Source organism: Drosophila rhopaloa, unplaced genomic scaffold (genome assembly GCF_018152115.1).
Source record: "Drosophila rhopaloa isolate 14029-0021.01 unplaced genomic scaffold, ASM1815211v1 contig_3, whole genome shotgun sequence".
Lineage (NCBI taxonomy): Eukaryota > Metazoa > Arthropoda > Insecta > Diptera > Drosophilidae > Drosophila > Drosophila rhopaloa.
The window spans coordinates 267,107-291,218 of NW_025335123.1; the positions used below are offsets into that span (position 1 = coordinate 267,107).

Genomic DNA, 24,112 nt, shown 5'->3' on the forward strand with positions numbered 1-24,112 from the left:
CGTGGTGTTTATAAACTGTGTTTGGACCCCCGGGGAACTTGAACATTGAATTAAACCCAGAAATATAACAATGTTTATTGGTTTTTGTAATATTTTATTTAGCTTCAATTTAGTTCAGATAGAGTTTTCTTTGCGGCGCCTGGTGGGCGCATCTAACCTTTGAATAAATCATCATTAGAAACGGATTCAGCCCTTTGTGTTTTTAGGGTTATTAATATCAATTATCTTATTAACTGTTTTGGGCAGGGTTCGGATTCGGGATGGATGGGAATGGATTGGATTGCGTCTAACGTTTAAGCCTTGTGTATTAATATGAGTGGACTTCAACTAACATTTATATTTAAATTTATATGTATATATATAATATAATATGGAAATAACTTTAACGCTTTGCTTTTTGGTTTCATTACGCGATCGACCGATCATTACTTCTTTCGCTCGCTTTCGTGTCTCTCTCTCTTTCTCTCTCTCCTCTGTCATGCCTTCTCATTCGCTCGATTCGTCGTCTTGCTCAGATTCAAGTGCTAATTTAAAATATATGTTTATACGTGTATATATGTGTACGTGTCGCGTGAGTGGGTTTAACTTGAAGGCTTCGTGTGTCCTAGTGTTGAGGATCATAAGCTGCTGGGAGATTCGCAAGGTTTCCAAGGTCCTCGATAGACTCTTGCTTTATTTGTTCGGGTACTCGGTTGTTCGGGTATTCGGTTGTTCGGTAGCTCAGGTCGGGAAGGTCAAGCAGGTTGGGTCAGTTTGGGTCAGTTTGGGGGAGTTTGGGACAGTTTGGGACAATGGATTCAGCCTTCGTGGCTAGCCACCGACTCCAGGTCGCTGTTGTCCTCGCTGCCGGTCGCCTCGGTGGGTTCGCCCATAGCCACCCGTGCGTACTCGTCCGTGTCGATGCTCTTGCAGAAGTGAATGGCATACTTGAGCTTCTCCAGGAGCACGGCCTAAAAGCAACGGGGGTGGCATTAATAAAATCCGCATTAGCCGCGCTCGACTACTCTCTTACCTTGCACGAGTAGCGGGGCATCTTGAGCAGAAAGAAGCAGGTATAGCTCTCGGGCAGGAAGTGGTCAGGCGGGTTTTTCTCGAGCACTTGCAGCACGAAGTCGCGGCCTCGGAAGTCGGCAATGGTACGCGGCAAGCGCGTACGGCCCCAGACGAAGCGAAGGAACAGAGAGCGCTCCTGAAAGTTTAAGTTGTAATTTAGTGGCGCAATTCAATTACTCAGATTCATAGAAAAACATATATATTCTTAACAAATCCTACGGAAATGTGATTACAAAAACCATCCGATTGGAGTGGAGATGACCCACCTGATTGGTAAACTCCTCCATCACCTCCCAGAACCACGTGACCAAGGCCGAACTCGGGTCGAAGCCCTTGTAAGTGGCCACAGACTTCAGCAGACCAAGTGGAATGTCCGGCGAGCCGCAGACCATCGCCTGCAACTCCGCGGCGGAGAAGAGCGAGAGCAAAGGCACTGGAATCACCTTGGACATTCCGTCCCGCACCGCCTTCACCTGCTCGTCGAACTCGTGGAGTCGGAACCCGAGAGCCAGGCGGACATACTCCGCCCGATTCCGGGGCGAGATGTGCGTGTAGCGCGTGGACAGCGGCACCTCGTGACCACGGGCCGAGGACGTCGAGAAGGGCAGCTCCAGTGTGTTGAATAGTTTGGGGTCGTCGTCCATGTTGCGGATGCAGAGCAGTCCGGCCACGTAATCGCGGTCCACCTCGGTGAGATCCGTGGGTCGCAGCACTTCGCCGGTCAGCTGCCTCCAGACCGGCTCCGCCAAACTAAAAAGGCAAGACATTGGCTTTAGTACTGTTCTATAGGTACAACCCATAAAAAAGGGCGGTGACTCAGAAAAAAATTAAATGAGTTATCTATTTTCTTAAGACACCAATTACATCGGTGGTACTCACTTAATGCTCAGCGGCGATCCAGTGCGCACGGCGATGCCCATGAGCACGCCCAGGAAGCGGAACATATTCATCTGGAGGACCGAGGAGAGGGTGGGGTCCAGCAAAAAGCAATCGCGGTTGGCGCCCGCCTCGCCGCGTCCGTTGGGCGTGTTGATCAGGAGCGGCACACTGCCGTTCTGCAGCTCGTCACACATTTCGGCAATGGACTCGCTGTAGCCGCCACCGCAGTCGTCGACACTTTCGCCGACGAACTTGACCTTCCAAACGCGGTGGGGGAGGGCTAGTGCCTCTTGGGTGAGCAGCGGCAGCTTCTGCACCATCTGGCCAAAAACGCTCTTCATCCCATCGATGCCGGCAAGTCCGTTGCAGCGGCTCCGAGACCGCTTCACCTGAATGCGGTTCAGTTCGATGACGGGTCCGTGCTGCTTGTCCCGCACCATTGTTGTCTGGATCACCTTGCGGAAGGCCGCCTCCTTGATGTTGTACACGAGCACATCCTTTAGAGCGCCCAGGCTCAGGTCGCCGGAGATGGGCAGCATTGCCAGGCAGGGGCACACCAACTCCGAGAAGTGGTGCAGCAGGATAAGGCGGGCGTGCAGCGCCTCCGGCGTTAGATCGCGTACGAGGTCGTACTCCAGCGGCGGATTGGGCAGCGGCCGTAGCCTCTCACTCAGCTGTGAAGTGGATAGGGCGAGGGTGTGGGCGGAACCGCAGGTGACCTTCACAATGTGCTTGCCCTGGAGGGCAGCCACAAGGCGCGGCCGCTGGATGGCAGTGACGGTACCGTCTCCCAGTTGGCCCTCGTCGTTATCGCCCCAGGTGTACACCTCGCCGGAGTCGCTGCAGGCGACGCAGTGCAAGGAGCCGGTGGCAATGGAAATTATCTTCTTGCCCTGCAGAGCGGCCACCTTCTTGGGTCGGCGCACATGGTCCACTGATCCGTGGCCCAGTCGGTGGAAGTCGCCTTTGCCCCAGGTGTATACCGCTCCGGATTTCGTGAGGGCCACGGAGAACTGCGATCCGCACTCCACCTTGACCACTCCCAGTCCGGCCAAACTTTCGATCTTGTACGGCAACTTGCAGCCGTCGCTTCCACCGCGGCCCAATTTGCCGTAGTCGCCGTCACCCCAGCTCCACACGTTGTCGTCGTCCGTGATGCACAGCGTCTGTGCGTCTCCAGAGCCGCACGCAATGTCAATAGCCCGGTAGCCGAGCAGCGCCTCCACCAACTTGGGTCGCAGCTGGTCCTCGGAGTCGCCGTGTCCTAGCCTCCCGTAGCGTCCTTTGCCCCAGGTGAGCACATGGCCACTGGCCGTGATCGCCGCCGAGTGGGCACTGCCGCAGGCGATGTCCACCACGCTCATCCCGTTGAGGTGTTCCACCAGCTTGGGTCGGTCGTAGCTCATCCGGTTGCCGTGACCTAGCTTTCCGTCCTCGCCCTCGCCCCAGGCGTACACCTCGCCCTCGGTGGTCAGCGCCAGACAGTGTTTTCCGCCGGAGTTTACGGCCACCTTCTTGACGAATACGTGCTGCAGGGACCCCAGCAGAGTGGGAATGGCCCAGCTGTCGCTGCCTCCAACGCCCAGTCTTCCTCCGGATCCGTATCCAGTGGCAAACAGTTTTCCATCAGGCGTCACGGCGAAAAGGGATTGCTCTCCGCCGGCCAACTGAACCGGACGGAGCAGGCTGAGCGCCTCGCAGGGCGTTGGCGTCTTGATCCGGCTGCCTTCCAATCCGCCCAGCTGGCCCCTGTGGTTGTGGCCCCATCCGTAGATTGTGCTGGCTCCACCCCAACTAAGTGCCCAGTCGTCGGGTCTCCGGTTGAGCCACTGCAGCAGCTGGGCGTCGTGCGGCGCCTGAAAGAGCGTGTGATCCTCGTGCAGCAGCGTGCTGGTGGATTCCAACTGGTGGGCATGGCAGTGCAGATCATGCTGCTCGCTGGTGGTTCCCGGCGGTGGGGATACATTGCTGGCCGTGCTGGACGACAATGAAGTTGTGGAATTCAGCATAGAAGCTCCAGGCGATTGACCACCAGGATTGGGATTTGAATTCGAATTTGAAGTGGGCAGCATTTCGGCGAACTTCTTCCGCACTTCCAGGCAAAACGCGCGGGGCAGTTCCGTACGCCGAATCAAGGATTGGGCCACTCTTACGGCGATGCAGTAGCGTTTGAACCAGGCCCACTTGTGCACGTCTCCAGTGAAGGATGTGGCACCCGCAGCTGCGGTGGAGGATGATGATGAAGTGGCGGGCAACGTGGCGTCAAGCTGCATGTCGCAGGCCAAGGCAGCCAGGGTCTTGAAGTAATCCGAGTGCATCAGGTGGATGCCACCACGCACCTGCGGCTCCTCGTACTCGTACTGGCGCAATAGCTCCGGTATCAAGGGCTGCAGCAGCGTGGACAGTGACGGATCCTGTGGACGGGGAGCCTGTTCTAGCAGCAGGACGGCGTGCAGTTTGCGCAGAGACCATATCCTCTGGGCGGTGGTGAGGGCTCCCAGTTGGGAGCAGGCTGCCAAGGCGGAGGCCAAACGGAGTAGAACACTAGGCTGGCGAGGGGCGAGCCGGGAATCCAGCAGCGACATGACCAGCGCCATCGATGGCTGGGATAATACGGCTCGATCCGAGCCACTTTCGCCCAGCGTGGCCGCCGGCATGATGGCGTGCACCCAGAAGCGCCAGCCCCATCCGTTCACCGAACTGTCCGAGGAGAACTTCCAGCGCAGCTCGTCGCCCGGCACCCGGATCTCCGGAGCCCAGTGAGCAAACTCCCGGCCTGATCGCATGGCTAGTACCCGACCGGTGCCGTCCATGATCACCAGCGGATCGTTGCGCTTCTCCGTGCTGCATTGGCTGTCAAACTCCAGGCGAAGCATCTCCGCACCGGGAATGCGCACCACTCCGGTCACGTTCACGTTGTCCACGTACGGGTGGCTGCTCTCCTGCATCACTGGCTTGGGCAACTTGCCCAGGCAGTGGCGCGATGTGCACAGGTCCTCCAGCTCCGTGATGCATGTCTCCAGAAGCATTGCGGCCACCGGCGGGGCTCCAGCGCCCAAGGAAATAAGAGTGTCGCCGATGGTCTGGGCGGTGCTCGGCGGTCCGCATCGACCGCACACGGCCAGCTTCAGCAGCTCCACCAGGCTTTTGGCCTCCGGCTCACCCAGCAGTCCGCCGAAGTCGTCCAGGCCGTGACAATGGCCAATGTGGGACAGCATCTCCTCCTGCTGCGTCATGGTGGCGGCCATCACGGACATGGCGCTGGCCGACATCCGGGAGTGTTTGTGCTGGGGCAAAGCACTGCTGGAGAGCGACCCCGACATGGACAGGGATCCGGTTAGGCTCTGAAAGGCGCTCAGTGGGCCAGCGGTGAGCGGTGGCAGAGGGACAGCTCCGCCGGACACTCCTCCGGTCAGCACCTCCATGGCAGCATCTGGACTGTGCTCCTGCAGAGCGGCATCAGTGGCATCGGCGGGCGCCTCGCCACCTCCCTGGGCAATCGTTTCCGCCAGTTGCAAAGGTGCTCCCATCATGGTTCCTCCCGTGAGTTGCTCCTCTTCGCCTGCGGCCACGCCCCGCTCCTTGTAGTTGACCTTACTGTGACTGGTGAGCGCGGCCACGATAAGCTGGCGTGCCTGCAGGATGCTCATGGCACGGAGTACGTGACCCAGAGCTGCCTGCCTGGCAGCTGGTGTTTCCAAGGCCAGACTCTCGCTCAGGCTGGTCATATTTATGGGTTTAGCCTCCTGCTTCAGGGTTTGCACTGTCTCCGCTTCGTAAATGCCCAAGCTGCTTCCTCCCAGGGGATCACGCGTGCTGCCGAAGGGCACGGGTCCTCGCTTTTCCTCGTCCAAGGATGCATTGGGCAGTCCCCAGGCTATGGAGTGGGAACTGCCGCAGGCGACGCGATTCACAAACACCGCATCCAGGCCGATGACCAGAGCTGGCTTCTTGTTCACAAACGTGTTGCCACTGCCCTGCTGTCCGTGGTCATTGTCTCCCCAGGCGTACACCTGGCCGGCATCCGTGACCGCCAGGCAGTGCAGTGCCCCCACGGCCACGTGGATGACCCTTCGGCCCCGCAGGCCGCCAATGGGCTGCGGCTTGCGCACGTGTTGATCTCCCCCGTGGCCGAGACGGTAGTAGTCGCCCTTTCCCCAGGTCCACACCTCTCCGGCTCGCGTGAGGGCCAAGCTGAACTGGGCGCCACACTCGATCTGCACCACTCCGATCCCCGAGAGCCGCTCGATCTCGTGCGGGGTGTCTGATCCTTCGCTCCCACCGCGTCCTAGTTTCCCGAAATCGCCGTCGCCCCATGAGAACACGGCGCCGTCTTCTGTCAGGGCGAGAGTTTGTGCATCCCGACTTCCGCAGGCCACTTGGACGACCCTTCTTCCTGTCAACGCTGCGACTAACTTGGGCTTCAGCTGCGTTGCGTTGTCTCCGTGGCCCAAGCGGCCGTACTCTCCCAGTCCCCAGGTGTACAGCTCGCCTTGGCTGCTAATGGCCGCCGAGTGGGATGAGCCGCAGGCCACATCGCGGATCTTCTTGGCGCGCAGTGCCTCTACCAGGCGAGGCTTGTCCAGCGTGGTCCGGTTACCGTGGCCGAGTTTTCCGTCCTCGCCCTCGCCCCAGGAGAACACCTTACCGTCTAGTGTCAGGGCGAGGGCGTGCTTGCCGCCAGAGTGCACGGCCACCTTCTTCACCACATACTGATGCAGCACGGGCAGCTGGTGGGGAAGTGGCACATTGTGGGTCACCCCGAGGCCCAGGCGTCCATTTGTTCCTTCGCCGCAGGCGTAAACTTTTCCGTCCTGGCTCACGATAAACAGACTCTTGGATCCGCCTGCGATGTGGATGGGTCGCAGCCGACTGATGGTCTGCGAAAAGCTGGGCACCTTCACCTTGGATCCCTTGAGGCCGCCCAGCTGCTCCTTGTCGTTTAGGCCCCACACCATTACGGTGCAGGGCAGATCTTGTTCGGGCGCAGCACCAGCTTCGCCGTGGGATGTGCTAACTGCTCCGGCTCCCGATGCTGAGCCAGGCCCCACTCCGGCGCTGTACTCACTGGCCAGGAACTGGGCGTTGGCCAGAATGTGCTGAATATCCGGTTGCTGGCGGCGACCCACAAATTTGATTCCGTGAATCTTGCACTGGATGCCGTTGTTCTGGCACTGCTTAACCACCACTTCCACCCAGGGGTAGTACGTGGGCACCTGCTGCATGAGCAGCACACGGCTTGCGCCCGCCGGCACCGGGATCCAGGTGTACTCCTTTAGGCTATCAACGCACTCGCCTACGCGGATTTCCAGCAGTGACGGCATGTGCGAGTGATCCTCGGGACTAACCTTCAGGGTCAGGCTGTGGACTAGGATGCGGTCGTGCAGCTCCAGGCGGATCCAATGGCGACAGGGTCCAGTGGAGCAGCTCTGCCACGGCTGGTTACTGCCGTTAAGCAGATGCTTGGCAGCCGCCTCGTTGGAACTCACGGTCAGCGAACGAATGCATCGGGACCAATCCTCGATGAGATCGCTGGACACTACCTGGCCACAGGAATCACCCATGCCGGCGATGGAGTTGGACACGGGCAACGGGGCCACCAGTTCCACCTCGTTGATGTGACCCTGCCAGGCGGGCAGGTCCGGAAAGTCGACAGTTAGTTGTTTGCTGCGCACGGAGCTCACCACTCCAATGGCCGCTGATCCCTGGCTCCTGCCCAGCCGCAGTTGGCAGATCATCCCGTACCGCAGCGAGCGCAGCCGGACCCGTGCTCCCACCGCGATGGGCGGGGGCCGTGGCTGGTGCTGCGCCTGAGGAGCCTCCACTAGTTCGATGTGCACGAAGCACACCCAGTAGGTGCTGCCGTGGTTGCGCCAGTCCACTTGGACGTTGAGATCGTGCAGGCCCTCGGTGTCCACGATTAAAACGGTGCCCATGTCGCCTTGCTTGATCTCCTCGAAGTCCCGACAGCAGCGCACCGTCATGCCCGGGCGAACCAGTCCCCTCACATATAGCGCGTACAGATCAAATGTCTGGAAGTCCTTGCGAGACTCAAACTTCACTGGCAAAGAGGCTCCACTGTTGGCCACCGGCTGACCCTCAACTGTATCCGAGGAGGATGAGGACGAGGTCGTCGAATTCGAACTGGGGCACTCATTGTCGGAATCGGCCTCTGGATCGTGCGACGAGGTCGAGGACGGCATTGGCAGGGTGTCCTCCTCGATGGTGTTAGCACACACGTCCGGATGCTCCAAAATCCACTGCACTATCTGTTCGGGTGTGGGCATAATCTCCGCTTGCAGCGACAACTGCTTGAGGGCCAGTTCCACAGTGCGTCGCGTGAATCCCATCTCCATTATCTGCCCAATGAGCTGGGCATCGGTGGCCGCCGCCGGCCACTTGGACTTGGCCTCCACTTGCTCTGGCGGCTTCTGCTCCTTCCTGGCCACATTGTACACGGGCACTCCGTGGACCATCGTCGGTTGAGGCGGAGAACAAAGTGAATGGGCGTTGGGCGGGATGTCGCCACCCTCACTCAGTTCCTGGTGCGCCTGAGTGGCCAGCGATTGGATGCAGTTTAGGGCTGCCGAGTCCAGATCCATGTAGTTGTAGCAGGCTTTAACGGGGGACGCCTGGGTTGCTCGCAAAAGAATACACTGTATCAAGAGCTGGGACTCCTGGCCACTTCCTGCGGAAAGCTGATGCTCCTGCTCCTGCTCCTCTTCCACCGCAAGCTGCGACTCCGCGTCGGTTCGGTCCGGCTCATCAGCGGATGCATATATACTGCCAGGAGCGCGTTGCTTGAGGATGCGACGCAAAGCGGCTTGATGGCGGTACAAAACGCCGTTTGTGTGCAGCACCGCCATCTGAAGCTGCTGGGCCCGGAGCAGGGCCAAGTCCAGGCGACCATCCGGGCTGGTGGGCAGCTCCCGGAGCTCCGGAGCTGGTCCGTAGAGCAGCACTGTCCACGCATTCAGCAGCATTTCATTCATAGGCAGACGACTCAAGCTGAAGACGCTGTGGTCCAAGTGGGGCATCACCGCCGGCAGCTGCACCTTCACAAATCCCGTGCCAGATCCCACGCCTCCGGGTGCGAGGAGGCAGCGGCCCTTGGGTGTGAAGCTGGCGATCACCATGTGGCCGCCTTCGTGGAAACAATGGAGGCCCACGCGTGGACGCAGATCGTGGCCACCCATGGCCCCAAGCACACCCAGCACAAACACCTGTTCACTGTCCAGCGGCGTGGAGTGCGGCGAATGTTCTGCCAGCAGCTCGGCGGCTACGCAGAGTTTCTGCGCCAGGAAGGAATTGATGACCGGGTTCCAGGACGGCAGCGTGTGCAGGCGGCGAAGCAGGGCCACCAGCTCCTCGGCCACGCTGCCAGAATGGGAGGCTGTGAGCAGCACGCGCGCCTTGCCCTCCGCCGTAGGCAGTAGACTAGCATCACCGGGACAGTGGAGCGCGATGCGTCCCAGGGTGGCGAACAGTTGGTGCACCAGGGCGGGCATGCGGAGCTCCTCCTCAACGCCCCACTGCGCTAGGATGAACTGCAGCAGGCGCAGGCAGTGGAGTTGCCGGTAGACGCCCGCCTCGTTGCCCGCTGGCTGCTCAAGAAGAGAAAGGTAGTGACTCAACCACCGCGGGGTGCTCAGCTCCAGGCAAAGCCGGGGGCAATCGCCTGAAAGAGACAGAAGGATTCACATTACTCTCTGAAACATCGCTTAAATATTAATAAAAATCTAAAATACTTTCTGATGAATTGAACTACATTATATAAATAAAATAACAAATAAGCAAATTGATCCATGAAATTTGTATTAATACATAAACGAAACTCCTTAGTTTAAACAGGTAAACATTTCAGGTTGTACCTATAAAATACCTCCACGAGTAAGTAAAATTGCAACTGGTTACTACTCGCTAAGTTCTATTACATGAATTGTCAAATTGTCACCCGTAGTATCATAGGGAACCACATCGCTTCAATGATTTTTAATTGATTTCTTTATTATCATGGATCATTTTTATACCCTTGCAGAGGGTATTATAATTTCAGTCAAAAGTTTGCAACGCAGTGAAGGAGACATTTCCGACCCTATAAAGTATATATATTCTTGATCAGCATCACCAGGAGAGTCGATCTAGCCATGTCCGTCTGTCCGTCTGTCCGTCCGTCTGTCCGTCCGTCTGTCCGTCTGTCAGTCTGTCCGTCTGTCCGTCCGTTTCTACGCAAACTAGTCCCTCAGTTTTAAAGCTATCTGCTCGAAACTTTCCCAAAAGTTGTCTTTCTATTGCAGGTAGTATATAAGTCGGAACGAGCCGGATCGGGCGACTATATCATATAGCTGCCATATAACTGAACGATCGGAAAAGCCATAACTTTGTTGTTTTTAAAGATAAGAAGTTGGGACTTTCTATGGGTTTTATTTTTGGCCAATCAATCCGACATACCGAATTTCATAAGGATCGGTTGACTATATCTTATAGCTGCCATATAACTGATTGATCGGAAGTGCCATAACTTTGGTGTTTGTTAAGTTAGGAAGTTGGGATTTTTTATGAGTATTAAGAATGCATCATATGAATAATTTTGGAGAATATAATTTACAGAGTATTCTGCAAGGGTATATCAACTTCGGCTCCGACCGAAGTTAGCTTTCCTTTCTTGTTATTTTTATACCCTTGCAGAGGGTATTATAATTTTGGTCAAAAGTGTGCAACGCAGTGAAGGAGACATCTCCGACCCTATAAAGTATATATATTCTTGATCAGGATCACCTCCTGAGTTGATATAGCCATGTCCGTCTGTCAGTCTGTCTGTTTCTACGCAAACTAGTCTCTCAGTTTTAAAGCTATCGAATTGAAACTTTGCACACACCCTTCTTTCCTTTGCACGCAGTATATATGTCGGAACGGCCGGGATCGTCCGACTATATCCTATAGCTGCCATATAACTGATTGATCGGAAATGCCATAACTTTGGTGTTTGTAAAGTTAGGAAGTTGGGATTTGCAATGGGTTTTATATTGGGCCAATCAATCCGACCTACCAAATTTCATAAGGATCGGCCGACTATATCCTATAGCTGCCATAAAACTGAACGATTGGAAATGCCATAACTTTGGTGTTTGTAAAGTTAGGAAGTTGGGATTTTCTATGGGTTTTATTTTTGGCCAATAAATCCGACCTACCAAACTTCATAAGGATCGGCCGACTATATCCTATAGCTGCCATATAACTGAACGATTGGAAATGCCATAACTTTGGTATTTTTAAAGTTAGGATGTTGGGATTTTTTATGAGTATTAAAAATGCATCATATGAATAATTTTGGAGAATATAATTTACATAGTATTCTGCAAGGGTATATCAACTTCGGCTCCGCCCGAAGTTAGCTTTCCTTTCTTGTTATTGTAAAATTTTGTAGTACAAATATTTTAAAAATGGAAACAAAGCGTATAGAAGCACAACTTTAATACATTTTGGGTCTTAATCTGAATATGTTGGTTATGTTGGATAATTAAGGAAAAATACGAGGACGGAAGCTAACTTCGGCAAGCCGAAGTTGTAATACCCTTGCAGACTTTGAAAAATGGATATCAATAGCTTATACACTACGCGAAATAATAAATTAGATTTTATGTAATTTTATAAAAAAAAAGATTACCTATATTTAACGAATTTAATTTTTAAATGGCATCTGTAGTATATAGTTGTCTGATTGGCAAGAACTTTTATCCTGAGCAAGGTATACATACATAAATTTGATTTGCATAGTTTCATGTCAATAGCTTTCATACTGCAAAAATGTCATATAAAAATAGAAAAGAAGTAATATTTTCACAGCTTTTCAACAACTAATCCAATGGAAGCTATAAGATATAGACGTCCGATCAGCAAGCGCTTTTACCCTGATCAAGGTATGCATAAAAAAATAAGAATTGTAAATATGCATGTCAATAGCTTTTACACTGCGCGAAATATCTTCAATTCATGCAAGTTATATCCGATTGTTCCTATGGGAGCTCTAGGATATAGACGTCCGATCGGGGCGCTTTGATCTGCGTGCACATGTTTAAGGACGAGTTTTATATCGATAGCTTTTAAACTGAGCTCGCAAACGGTATTAAAACAGACGGACATGGCTATATCGACTCCCCTATTGATCCTGATCATGAATATATATACTTTATGGGGTCGGAAACGTCTCCTTCACTGCGGTACAAACTTCTAACCAAAATATAATACCCTTTGTAAGGGTATAACAACGTGCTGCTTCAAGCTTAATTCAATGCTTATTAAATAAAGGAGAAGAACTAGTGCAATTTTAAAGGTCCGCCCGCAACAGTAACTGAGAAAATGTATGCAGAAGTCATCATTTGTTGTTGTGGCAAATGTAGCTGTAGATATACGTCCACTTGAAACAAGAATAGGTACTGGAATTAAAGATATTCCCTCTTACATGATAGTAAAAGTAGATGCTAGGCTCAGAATAAAATACATTTCTAGAGGATATTATAATTTGGGTCAGAAGTTTGTAACGCAGTGAAAGAGCCATTTCCGACCATATAAAGAATATATATTCTTGATCAGCAGCACAAGTTTATATAACAATGTACGCAAGCTAGTCCCTCAGTTTTAATGTTTTTGGATGAAACATTTCGAAACGTCTTCTTTCTGTTGCACTTAGTATTTCCATCGGAACGGGCCGAAACGGCCTCATATAGCTCCCATAAAAGAATTTCAGGAAATCGACCAAGCTTCATTGGTTTATAGCATCGAAATATAGATTATTTAATTTTTGTAACAGCTTCTGGGGTATATAAACTTAAGGTCCCGATAATAATAAATTTGTTAATTATACTTGTTTTAATTAAAATATCCCTCAGGCTGTGATTACGCAATAAATTAATAAAATATATATTCGTTGTATAGCTTTCATTTGTTTACAAATTTTCGATACCAAAAAATGTTTGAGTCTAGAATGAACTCAATTGCACGAGCACACTGAATTTCATCTGATGATTAATAGCTGATAAACGAGGGAAACGTATATGGATTGGAAGTTAACGTAAAGTTTCTGATCGAGACATTAACAGTTGTATGAATAGAATAGATATGCAATGGCAAAAATGTTTTGGGTATGGTAAAAGGAATCATTAAAAGTTTCCATTAATATTAAAAAGTTTTCGCGTTTACCCGCAGGTTCAGTTCTGCTAATCGTGTTATGGAAGACAGAAGGACGAATTAAAAGGAAGAAAATTTAGAATCTAATAATTAACTATCAAATTCTAGTATTATTAGAACTTGCTTCAATAAATCAAATAACACCTAGTGGTTTCAATCGAATTAATTTGGGAAAAACGACAAATCTACCGTTTAACCGACAGTTTTCGGCAAAACAATAAAAGTAAAATTCAATATTTAAATGACCCTGCTTCGGAGTTGCAATGAAAATTAAATTCAATCATGTTTCAAGCGTTAAGTAAAAGCAAAAAAACAAGAAAGGAAGCAAACTTCGGCAACCCGAAGTTTATATACCCTTGCAGTTATCACAAAACGACTATTTCGATTTCTATGCCTATATTACTAAAAACAATGAAGCTATGTCGACTTTGCGATGCACTTTGCCATCGTTTCTATGGCAGGTATATAATATTTCTGTCCGATTTTGACACAACTAAAAGCGTAATTCTCATATAGTAAACAATTAATATATTTCAAAGGAATATTTTAATAATAAAAAAACAGCAATAAAAAAAAATGGTTTCCATTTTTTTTTTGTTAATTTCGTTTTTCCTATGGGAGCCATATGATATTTAATTTAATAAAAACCGTAATTCCATCGTATTTAAATATTTCCAAATCCCAAAGAACAACAAAAATTAAAAACAACAAAGTTATACTTTTTAAAATCCCTCTGGGATCCGGCTCGTTATACTACTAGCAATAGAAAGACAACTATTGGGAAAGTTTTAAGCGGATAGCTTTAAAACTGAGGGAATAGTTTGCGTAGAAACGGACGGACGGACATACGGACATGTATAGATCAACTCTCCTGGTGATGCTGATCAAGAATATATATACTTTATAGGGTCGCAAATGCCTCCTTCACAGCGTTGCAAACTTTTGACCTAAATTATACCCTCTGCAAGGGTATACAAATTGCCCCAGTTTGACCAGCTGAATAATTAAAAGAAAATTGTTATTGAGTAATTAACTTTTAAAACAAGAAAGGAAAGCTAACTTCGGGCGGAGCCGAAGTTGATATACCCTTGCAGAATACTCTGTAAATTATATTCTCCAAAATTATTCATATGATGCATTCTTAATACTCATAAAAATCCCAACTTCCTAACTTTAAAAACACCAAAGTTATGGCATTTCCAATCGTTCAGTTATATGGCAGCTATAGGATATAGTCGGCCGATCATTATGAAGTTTGGTAGGTCGGATTGATTGGCCAAAAATAAAACCCAAAGACAATTCCAACTTCCTAACTTAACAAACACCAAAGTTATGGCATTTCCGATCAATCAGTTATATGGCAGTCGGCCGATCCCTGCCGTTCCGACATATATAGTGCGTGCAAAGGGAAGAAGGGTGTGTGCATAGTTTCAATTCGATAGCTTTAAAACGGAGAGACTAGTTTGCGTAGAAACAGACAGACGGACATGGCTATATCAACTCAGGAGGTGATCCTGATCAAGAATATATATACTTTATAGGGTCGGAGATGTCTCCTTCACTGCGTTGCACACTTTTGACCAAAATTATAATACCCTCTGCAAGGGTATAAAAAAGGAATTAAGCGATAAGCAATAAATTTAAAATTATTTTGCGGTGTGACGATTAATATTTGCATAAAACAATACGTTTTTAAAGAAAAACACTATCAGGTGGTATTATTAAAATGGTGCTCACCGGATATTGCTCGGATAAAGCCAAGGTTGAGCCATCCCAACGAATGGGAGATGCTGGACATCGATGGTTTGGGGTAAATTATGGCTCGGAACATGCTGGTCATGCCACGCAGGGCGTGCTTATCCAGTTGAGCGCCGTGCAGTCCGCTTCCCACGGCCAAGATCTGTAGAAGCTTGGCAGCGCAGTGGCGCAGCAGTTTCGATGGGTGCGAATCGCTGTTGGGCGAAGCCTCGCTTCCGGAAACATCCTCCCGCTCAGGTTCCGTGGGTGAGGCCACATTGAGAGCGCTGTCAGCCAGCTGAAGGTCGTACTGACCCTCCTTACCCATACGATAAGAGTTGGTGGCTCCCGTATACCATTCCACACGCACCCAACTGAAAAGAGAATTTAATTTGTTGCCAAATCAGGAGCACGAGTTTCGGCCAGAACTTACCCGTCTTCACCAACCTCGCTGATAATGCGCCCTTCGCCTGGCGGGTTGCCATCCTGATCGCCCCACTTCCAGTCTGCTCCCCTGACAATGCGGGTTCCGATCTTCATCAGCTTGGCCAGATCGGGACCACTGAGCTGCGCCTTGCTGGATTTCTGCTTCAGCACGCTGTCTTCGTAGAGGATACTCAGTTCGCCGTGCACCTGGCCGCCGGTCACACCCTCGCCGCCCGTCTGAGCCAACAGTCCGAGCACTGTGCCGAGCAGCCCGGAGTTGATTAGCAGGCCCAGCTCGTTGGGACCCAGTTCTTTGGCCAGGAGACCAAACACACTGAGGAGAAAGCGAGCACGTGGAAGGCGCTTTAGCAGTACGTAGGTGCCCAAATTGGTGCTATCCTTGCCGCGGGCATGGCCCTGCTGTTCTTGGTTTACCAAACGCCGCAGCTCTCGTACTGCCCAGTCGAGGACGCGGGCTTGAGCCAACAGTAACCTGGCCTTCTGGTAGGCACTAATCATGTTCAGCTGACCAAGAACATGCATACTAGATCCTGCAGAGCCTCCACCGGAGGATGTAGATTTCAAGTGCAGTCCGAGGAAACCGTTAAGCAGACTGTACTGTGCCGCATCCAACAAGCCATGTAGTTCAAGCAGTTGCTGGACAAGCTGAAGCCCCGCCAGCCGTAGTTGGTAGCGCTGCATCTGACAGTACATAGCCCGTCGTGCCGTCTCCACGTCGCAGCTGTCCTGCAGGGCAAAGTCCACAATGTCCTGCATGAGTCCCGGGTCCAACTCCCCTTCGCCATGAATCTGACGTTCGTTTAGCCTCCGTAGTAATGTTTCCTCCTCTTCTTGCTCCTCCAGCTCCAGTTTAGGCATGGCCTGGGGCTTCTTCTCCTGCTCCTGCTGAATAGTGGCATTAAGCAGATCCTCCGGCTTCGCCGGCTTTCGCGAGGAGCGCAGTTCCTGGAGAAGACGACGCACTAGCATCCGGAAGCGCGACGGGCGCTGCAGGATGGGCAGACGCCGTAATCCACGTTGCTGCGGGCTGATCGCTGGCCTCACCTCGTAGAGCAGGAAGCGCAGACGCTCCAGGATGGGGGCACACACTTCCTTATAGCTGCGGTTTAGCTGTTGCCGGGTACGAACAACTGACCACTTGGCCTGGTGTACAAGCCGAATGATTTCGCCCAGCTGTCGTGGCGGCGACGACTCCGTCTCTAGTGCACTGAGCACTAGACCGCCGAGATACTGGTGCCGAATGAGCACGGCGCTCAACAAGCGCTCCAGCTCCTGGACGGGATGTTCCGTAGAGAACTCCTGGTGCCACATTAGGTTGTGCGCCTTGCAGTAGCGCTCGGTGAGCGCCAACCAAGCAGCCACCGGCGGCTCTAAAAGCCGAGCCTCTGCCAAGCCACTTATAAAAGCATCTGCTCGCTGCTGCAGCTGGGATTTTCCACGTCCCGTAGCCAATTGCTGCTGCAGCGGCAATGGTGGCGGCTGCTCCGTTGGCGTGTTACCGGCAGTGCTGTGACAACTGTGGCTACTACGCGCCTCGCCCTTCTCCTCGTCGAATGGATTGCTTGGCTGGAGCAGCTGAAGGCCACCACTCAGCAGTTTGGACTTGTCAAGTTGACGGCACTGCAGCTCCGCCGGCTGCAGCGCCGGGCCGCTGCACATTAGATTGGCCACCAGGCCGAGCAGCTGCGCCAAAGCGCACTCCGAACTGAAGTGGGTAAGCCGGCTGGGTCCAGGCGCCGATGACTAGATTGGATTAAATAATTACATTAATTGGGACTACCAAATTCTTAGCGGGATCCCACCTTCTCTTCGCTGCTAGCCTGAGCCATGTACTTGCCCAGCTTGTGATGCTGGAGGATGTGTTCCATGGCACTCCTGTGCGCCTGGCTACCCATCTCAGCCGTGAGATCCTTGCCTAAGCCCGAGTCCAAAACGCTCCGTAGTGTCTCCGACTCGCAGCTGGAATGGGTAAAAGTTGTTAATAATTTTCGTGTATAATTTGAAGCTGATACTCACTTGTATCCAGTAAGATCACATACGTAGCCGGTCAAGATGATGCAGCGACTGCCATCGAGCAGTAGATTCTCCATGTCCGCCCGGCGCACATAGTGCGTCTCAGGATCGGCCGGCGGGGGTCCGCCTTTGGGCCCACCTCGACAGATGATACCGGGCCAGCCCATGTCGTCGCCGTCGCGCAGCTCTCCCTCGCTAAGCGCCCGATTGAGTCTGTCCAGCACCCTGAGCAGTGGTAGAAACAGGCGCGCCCACCGTAGGCCGCCCAGACACTGGGGTCGATCGCGTTTGAGAAGAACCAGGCCCACAAGCAGCTCGTGCAGAAGGGCGTCCGAAATATCAGCCTGGAGTACGCGGCCCAGGTGGCTTACCTGGTGACTAAGCGAATGCTCACCCGGCTCCCGACACTGCAGCGCCAATTCGTGAGCCTTCTGCAGAGTGGCAACGCAAGCGGGTATCAAAGCGTGCAAGTATTGCAGCAGTAGCGCTTCGGCGCCAGTGGTTTCCTCTTCGGGCTCTGCCTGGTGGATGTGAGCCAGCAGGAGGCGCTGGAACCGGTGCAGCAGGCTCAGGCTGGGACTAGTGCTTGGCTCCTGGTGCTGTTGCTCGCGCTCTGCCTCCTCCTTCTCCTGCTGCAATTGCTGCTGCTTTCCAAGCGTGGGCGAAATTCGGGTCTGGGAGAGCGCTGCGTTGTTACTCAGCAGTCGCGTGATCAGCTGCAGCAAAGGTAAATGCACTCCGTCACCGCAGTCTGCGGAGCAGGAGCTACTCTCCAGGCGGATGGCGTGCTGCAGCGCCGACTCCAAGCCGCCCTCCGCCATCAGGGAGCTGACTAGGAGGTCAGTCATAAAGCGGTGGCCGGCTGAGGACGCCTGCCCAGGTTCCGAGGGCAGCAGCGAGGTGAGGGTCTGGGCACGCTCCGCTGCTGTAGGCAGCAGGACACTCCAACCGTCCTATAATAAGAGGTAAAATCATGGTTTTAGTGTAAATCCAAATGAAAAAAGACTGTACAGATAATTAAGAAATGCTCACTGAATTGCTTAAAAAAATTATCTTTCCACAAGTTTTCATGGAAAACATTTGTAATGTGTTGCGATGGACAGCAACATTTTGCAATCTATTATTATACCCTTGCAGAGCGTATTCTAATTTCAGTCAAAGGTTTGCAACACAGCGAAAGAGAAATTGCTGACCCTATAAAGCATAGGTGCCCAAAAATAGAACATATCAAATGTGCTTGCATTTGTGAGCTTGATATTGTTTCATATGTTTTAACATTTTGGCCTTCTTTTGTTATCTTTATTATGTGTCCGTGTGAATTATCAAAGTAGGTCAGGAGCTATTAAAGCCAAGAATGGGCATGTATGCTTTAAAGTATATATTTTATTGGTCAGCATCGCTGGCGAGCGTATATAGGCTTGTATATCAGTATTAAAGTAATCTGTACAAAAAATCTGTATTCTTTCTATTGCAGATATTACATACATAAGTTGGAACGGGCCGGATTGGACGACTATATCATATAGGAACAGGTTGTCTCAACTCCGACATATACTTTATGCAGTCGGAAAAGTCACTGTTACAATCTGCTGACAAAAAATTAGAATTCACCCTGCACGGGTTAAAGGTTAAACAAAAATTTTAACTTCAGAAATTTAGTTTTAATTTTTTAACAATCGGACGACTATATCATAAAACAAGAGAGAACGCTATAGTCGGGTGCCCTGACTATCAGATACCCGTTACTCAGGTAAAGGGAGTGCGAGGGAGATGGAGATAGAAACTTTGATCACGCATAACTTTTTAACGAATGGTCCGATTTGAAAAATTTATTCTACATTTCGATAGGTATTAATGAACACAATAAAACTGAATTTTTACTTTTCCGAAATATTAAAGTTTTTAAAATCGTATATAAGCGATTGTGGGCGTTAAAGGGGGCGTGGCACCTTTTTGAAACAAACTTGCGCTGCATAGGAACTCCTAGAATCTGCACGCAAAATGCCAATCTTCTAGCTTTTATATTTTCCGAGATCTCAGCGTTCATACGGACGGACAGACAAACGGACAGACAGACAGACGGACAGACGGACAGACGGACATGGCTATATCGACTCGGCTAGTGACCCTGATCAAGAATATATATACTTTATAGGGTCGGAAACGCTTCCTTCTAGCTGTTACATACTTTTGCACGAATACAATATACCCTTTTACTCTACGAGTAACGGGTATAAAAAGAAAAATCGACATAACTTCCTCATTTTTCAACATATCAAATAGCTGCAATAGGAACAATCGAAAATTGATTAAAATAATCGACATAAATCCTGGTTTTTACACATTAATATTTATATGTAGAATATTACATTTATTTTAAAGCTGCATTGGTACTACGTTATTTATAATCTGCATTAAACTAGTTGGATTTTGACTGAACATCAGTTTCATTACCCGCACCGCGATTTCAATAGAGCAGGGGAGAACAAACTAACTGACTCACCTGTAGTGCCTGCTGTGCGGCTACTTGGATTGTGCGTAGTACTTGGCTGCCACCAGCCAATCCGAGAACACGCGTCTTAAGGCTGCTGAGGAGCCGGCTGCCACTGGCAAGCCCCACTTGGCGCGGCTCAACTCCGTTGGCGATGAGAGCGAGCAGTTGCAGGCGCACCAGATTGAGACAGGCTACGGCGATGCACTCGCTTTCCTGGTTCGGAGTCTGCCTATTGTCCTGGCTACTGCACATTCCCAGCAGCTGGTCTAGCAGACGGAACGTGGGCTCACCCAAATCGATGACAAAGGGGGCGCGCAACGGCACACCCTGGTGGGAGCTCTGGGTCCACACCAGACTTTGGGCACTGGTGCAGGCTACTCCGCTAGCCGGGAGCGTGGGCAATGCCACGAGGATGGGGGTTCGCAACAATGGTTCCCTGGACACGGAGGCAGGACAGATTTGCTGACTATCGTTACGGCCCCATCCAAAGACCTCCCCGGTACTAGAGAGCGCCAGACAATGTGCTACACCCACAGCCACATCCACGATGCGTTTGTGCTGAAAGGAAGCAAATGAAAGTAGGATGTCACAAGGTTCATAGCGTAGCTTACCTGCAAGCTGCTGACCAGACGCGGGACACTGCATCCTTGGACGCTGCGCTCCACTAGCTGGTGTCCCAGGCAGGTGGCCTTGCCCCAGGTGAAGAGCTGGCCTTCGTTGCTTAGCGCCACTGAGAACTGAGACCCTGCAAAGACGCGCTGCACCCGAGGGAGCGATTCGACAAGGATCGGCTGCAGGCTGCCGTTGCAGTTGCCATTGCCCAGCTTGCCGTAATCACCGTCGCCCCAGGCGAACACCAATCCCTCGGATGTGAGGGCAAGCGAGTGGGCATCGCCGCTGCCCAGGGCTACATCCACCACCATGTGCTCGGCCAGTGCCACCACCAGGGTGGGCAGGCAGCGGTCGTCGCTGTTTCCGTGGCCCAAACGGGCATATGTGCCGCGGCCCCAGGTGAGCAGGTTGCCGCCGCAGGTGATGGCAGCACTGTAGGAGCAGCCGCAGTAGACCGACTGGACGCAATGCTGTTCCAGAGCAGCAATTTTGGTGGGGACGGCGCGGGCGTGGGTGTCCCCATGTCCCAGGCGGTGATCTTCGCCAGTGCCCCAAGAATAGGCGTTGTCTGCAACAATATTGAAGATCGGGATTACAAATGATCACAATTAAACATACGGGAACAGTGGCGCAGGCCGAGGTTGGTTTTGCACATAAGGCACATATTACGGTCACTTACGGTTGCTGTCAATGGCCAGGAAGTGTCTGCCCTCGCAGTGGCCGGCAATACTGATAAACACCTCATGGGCGACTTCCTCCATGGGCAGCGGTTCCGCTTCCGGTTTGGCCAAGCGCCAGGTGTGCAGCTTGCCCTCCTGGCTAAGGATAAGCATCTGGCTTTCACAGCAGGCCACCTGCTTGATCTGGAATCGGCAGCTGAGCATTGGCACCACCGTGGACTCCCCGCTCCAGCTGAGCGTTGTTTCGGTGCTGAATCCCTGCTGATCCTTGGAGAGCGAGGGCCATCCCAAGGCGTAGATTCGCTGCTGGGGGGCCGAACTGGACGATGCGGCAGGGGCATGACCAGTACGGAGCAGGCAGCGTGGCATTAGCGGCTGCACCATGCGGTCCAGGTGAGAAATGATGACGACGGCGGCGCGCCGAAGGTCCACAATTGCCGCACTGCTCTTGGGTAGCGAAAGAAAGCGCAGGAAGGTCTCAGTGGCACTGGCCACCGGAGCAGGCTCTCCGCCGGCGATTCCGCCTCCTTTGGCCGTTGCTCCAATCTTCTGGTAGCGCAGCAGGATGCGTTGCAGAGGGGCGCCTGTCTTGCGGGGCATGTCCCGATTGTCGTTGCCCGCGCGATCCTTCTCCCAGAGCAGCAACAGCAGAACGACGCTCTCAAGCGTGGCGGCCAGCGTGCCCTTCTGCACGCCCAGCTCAAGCAGCAGGCACAGTGCCGTGTGGCGGTCGTTCAGCGGGGCGGTACATCGACCGCCCATCGGATCTCCGAGCGCCACCAGCCGCAGGAACTTGATGGAGCGCTCCATGACCTCCAGCCAGAGCGACGAGACAACGGCCGCTTCGAAGAGGGTGGCCTCCGGCAACTCCTGTAGAGATGCAAGCGCCTCGCTCAGCAGCTCGCTGCACATTTCAGTGTCCTCACCGGAGCGCCAGGCGCGGCGCAGAAAGGCGAAGCTGAAGTTTAGGGCGGCCCGGGTGGCCACACGCGCCAAGCCCAGAGCTCCGTGCTCCGGAGTTTCCGTCGGCTGTGGGTCAACGGCATCGTTGGTGGCGACAATGGTGGTGCTTGTGGTGGTAGTGTTAACCCCGACTGGTGTGCTTGTCGAGGGCTGCCGCTCCCGCTCTCTTTCCCTTTTCAGAGCCACAAAGTAACGTTCGTAGACGAATAGTTGCTGTCGGAGATGCTGGGCGGACAAGCAGTTGCCGGCAGCGCGCAGGGCCAGCTCCTGCAGCTCTGAGATCATGGAACGCTGGCAGTCCAGACGCGCCTGCTGCGATGGCGGCTGGCTCCAGAGCCAGCCGCTCAGGACCAGATCAGTGGCCTGGCTGAGATGTGCTGCCTGCTGGGCGGCGGCCTGCGTGGTGAGCTTCTTGATGGCCGTGTCCGAGTCTAGGGGTCGGCAGCCGTCGCAGTTGCAGGCCGAGAGTGGCCCGCAAAAGTCCGGCTGGCAGCAGGAGCACTTGAGCTGCTGGGCGCCGCAATAGTGCTTGCCATCGTCGCCCAGGTAGGAAAGCTGGCCGCGGGCGTTAAGGAGCGGTGCAGAAGGAGAGGAGACCAACTCGCAGTCCTGGATCAGGTGGTTCCAGAGCACTGCGCCATCGGCGGCGTTGCGCAGGGAGGCAATGAGATCAGCGCGCAGCCACTTGGCGTCCAAGAAGGGCAGGGGGCGCAGGTAGAGATCGGGGGATTGGCTGGGCGGTGCGGGTGATCCAGATGTAGTGGCTCCTGCTGGTGGTGCAGAAGCAGAAGTTGGTGGTGCGGGTGCTGCCTGACTGGGGCCCGCGCCCTGGCCACTAGCTCCTCCTCCTCCGTTCGCCTGGCGGTTAAACATGGTCTTTATTCTAGGTTCGGGTTTTCAGTTTCCTTCTAGTACTCCACGGCTCAACTCAGCCTGGAAATGAACAACAACGACATCATCAATGGCATGGCACATTTTCCCCTGCGAAAGGGGAAGGGGCGTGGCGGGGGCGGGTCAATGTCGTCACTGGCACACGGACTACACACATACGCACACAACTCGGGCGTCCAGGATCAGGATAATCCGTTATTACCCTGCTCCGCAATGCTCATTTTGTTACTCCACACGGAGTTACGACACCCAGTTTTATTCGCTTGCACTCGCACTCGCACTCTCCGTTGTTTGCACTTGCTGTTTTTGAATGCGTTTAATTTAATCAATTTAATAGTTGTCTTTAGCGATGGACGATAGTTTCCAGCCCGTGACCCGTTCGCCAGTGTTCTAGAGTCACGAAAAGGCAGTCACTGCTTGGCGAATAGAGCGCATACAGTGACCACACACTATCGGGACTATACAAACTAATGGAAAATGTATTTGTTTTTATTTTGTATTTTAACATTTTTTTTCGATGTTGATTAAGGTTTAATCATAGTCGGAAAAAATATAATTCGTTTTGCTGCCACTAGGCATTTCTGGGGTTGGATGCATTTTAGTTATGATATATGTACATGATATATATACATTTTTATTGATAGACGAAGAAGCCCACACTTTTATTACTTCAGCCCTTAAAGCCACTCGCATTATACGTCAATTAGTGTTTCTAAAATAATAAATAAAAATCAGAGCTAATTCATGGGTTGGAAAATTATCAATCTTATTATTCGGAAGGACTCCGCGCGATACTTTCACACGTCTTGCGATCGACATAATTATCAGCTTTTATAGATAGTTTTATCCAGATAGATTTAAAACTGCCACCCTAGTTTGAAACGGACAGCGAAACATACATAAGCACATTGCTAAATTGACTATCCTGGTGATGCTGAACAAGACTTTTCTTTACACTTTATAGTGTCGGAAATGTAACATTAACTGCGTTGAAACCATTTGACTGAAATTATATTACCCTCTGCAAGAGTGTAAAATTTACATATTAAGAAGAAAAATGAGGTAACTTAATTGTTTTTATAAATGTATTAAAAATTAAGTCAGTATTTTTAACGACATTATTATTTAGATAACATATGTACGTGTAGTTCTTTTC

General features: G+C 51.8%; 1 protein-coding gene across 2 annotated transcripts; it reads right to left on the minus strand.

The window, feature by feature from the left end:
• Positions 1-77: 77 nt before the first annotated feature.
• On the minus strand, positions 78-23,325 carry LOC108039180 (probable E3 ubiquitin-protein ligase HERC2). Of its 2 annotated transcripts, XM_017116102.2 has the most exons (12): positions 23,120-23,325; positions 21,102-22,998; positions 20,422-20,990; positions 19,820-20,368; positions 17,320-18,269; positions 17,106-17,262; positions 15,290-17,046; positions 14,857-15,230; positions 1,933-9,610; positions 1,320-1,803; positions 1,013-1,189; positions 78-950 (listed from the first exon to the last, which is right to left on the minus strand). In XM_017116102.2, the coding sequence occupies exons 2-12, from the start codon at positions 22,936-22,938 to the stop codon at positions 798-800; spliced, it is 14,685 nt and encodes a 4,894-aa protein (XP_016971591.2). In that variant the 5' UTR covers positions 22,939-22,998; positions 23,120-23,325; the 3' UTR covers positions 78-797. The 2 variants fall into 2 exon arrangements, with proteins under 2 accessions (XP_016971591.2, XP_016971592.2); XM_017116103.2 differs by having other exon boundaries at positions 21,102-23,325.
• Positions 23,326-24,112: the final 787 nt, after the last annotated feature.

Excerpts from the sequence above, each read along its gene's own strand:
- LOC108039180 (XM_017116102.2), bottom strand. The coding sequence starts at position 22,938 with ATGTTTAACCGCCAGGCGAACGGAGGAGGAGGAGCTAGTGGCCAGGGC. Across the intron at positions 20,369-20,421 it reads GTCTGGTCAGCAGCTTGCAG|CACAAACGCATCGTGGATGT; the intron begins GTAAGCTACGCT and ends GCTTCCTTTCAG. Across the intron at positions 17,263-17,319 it reads TGTGATCTTACTGGATACAA|CTGCGAGTCGGAGACACTAC; the intron begins GTGAGTATCAGC and ends TACCCATTCCAG.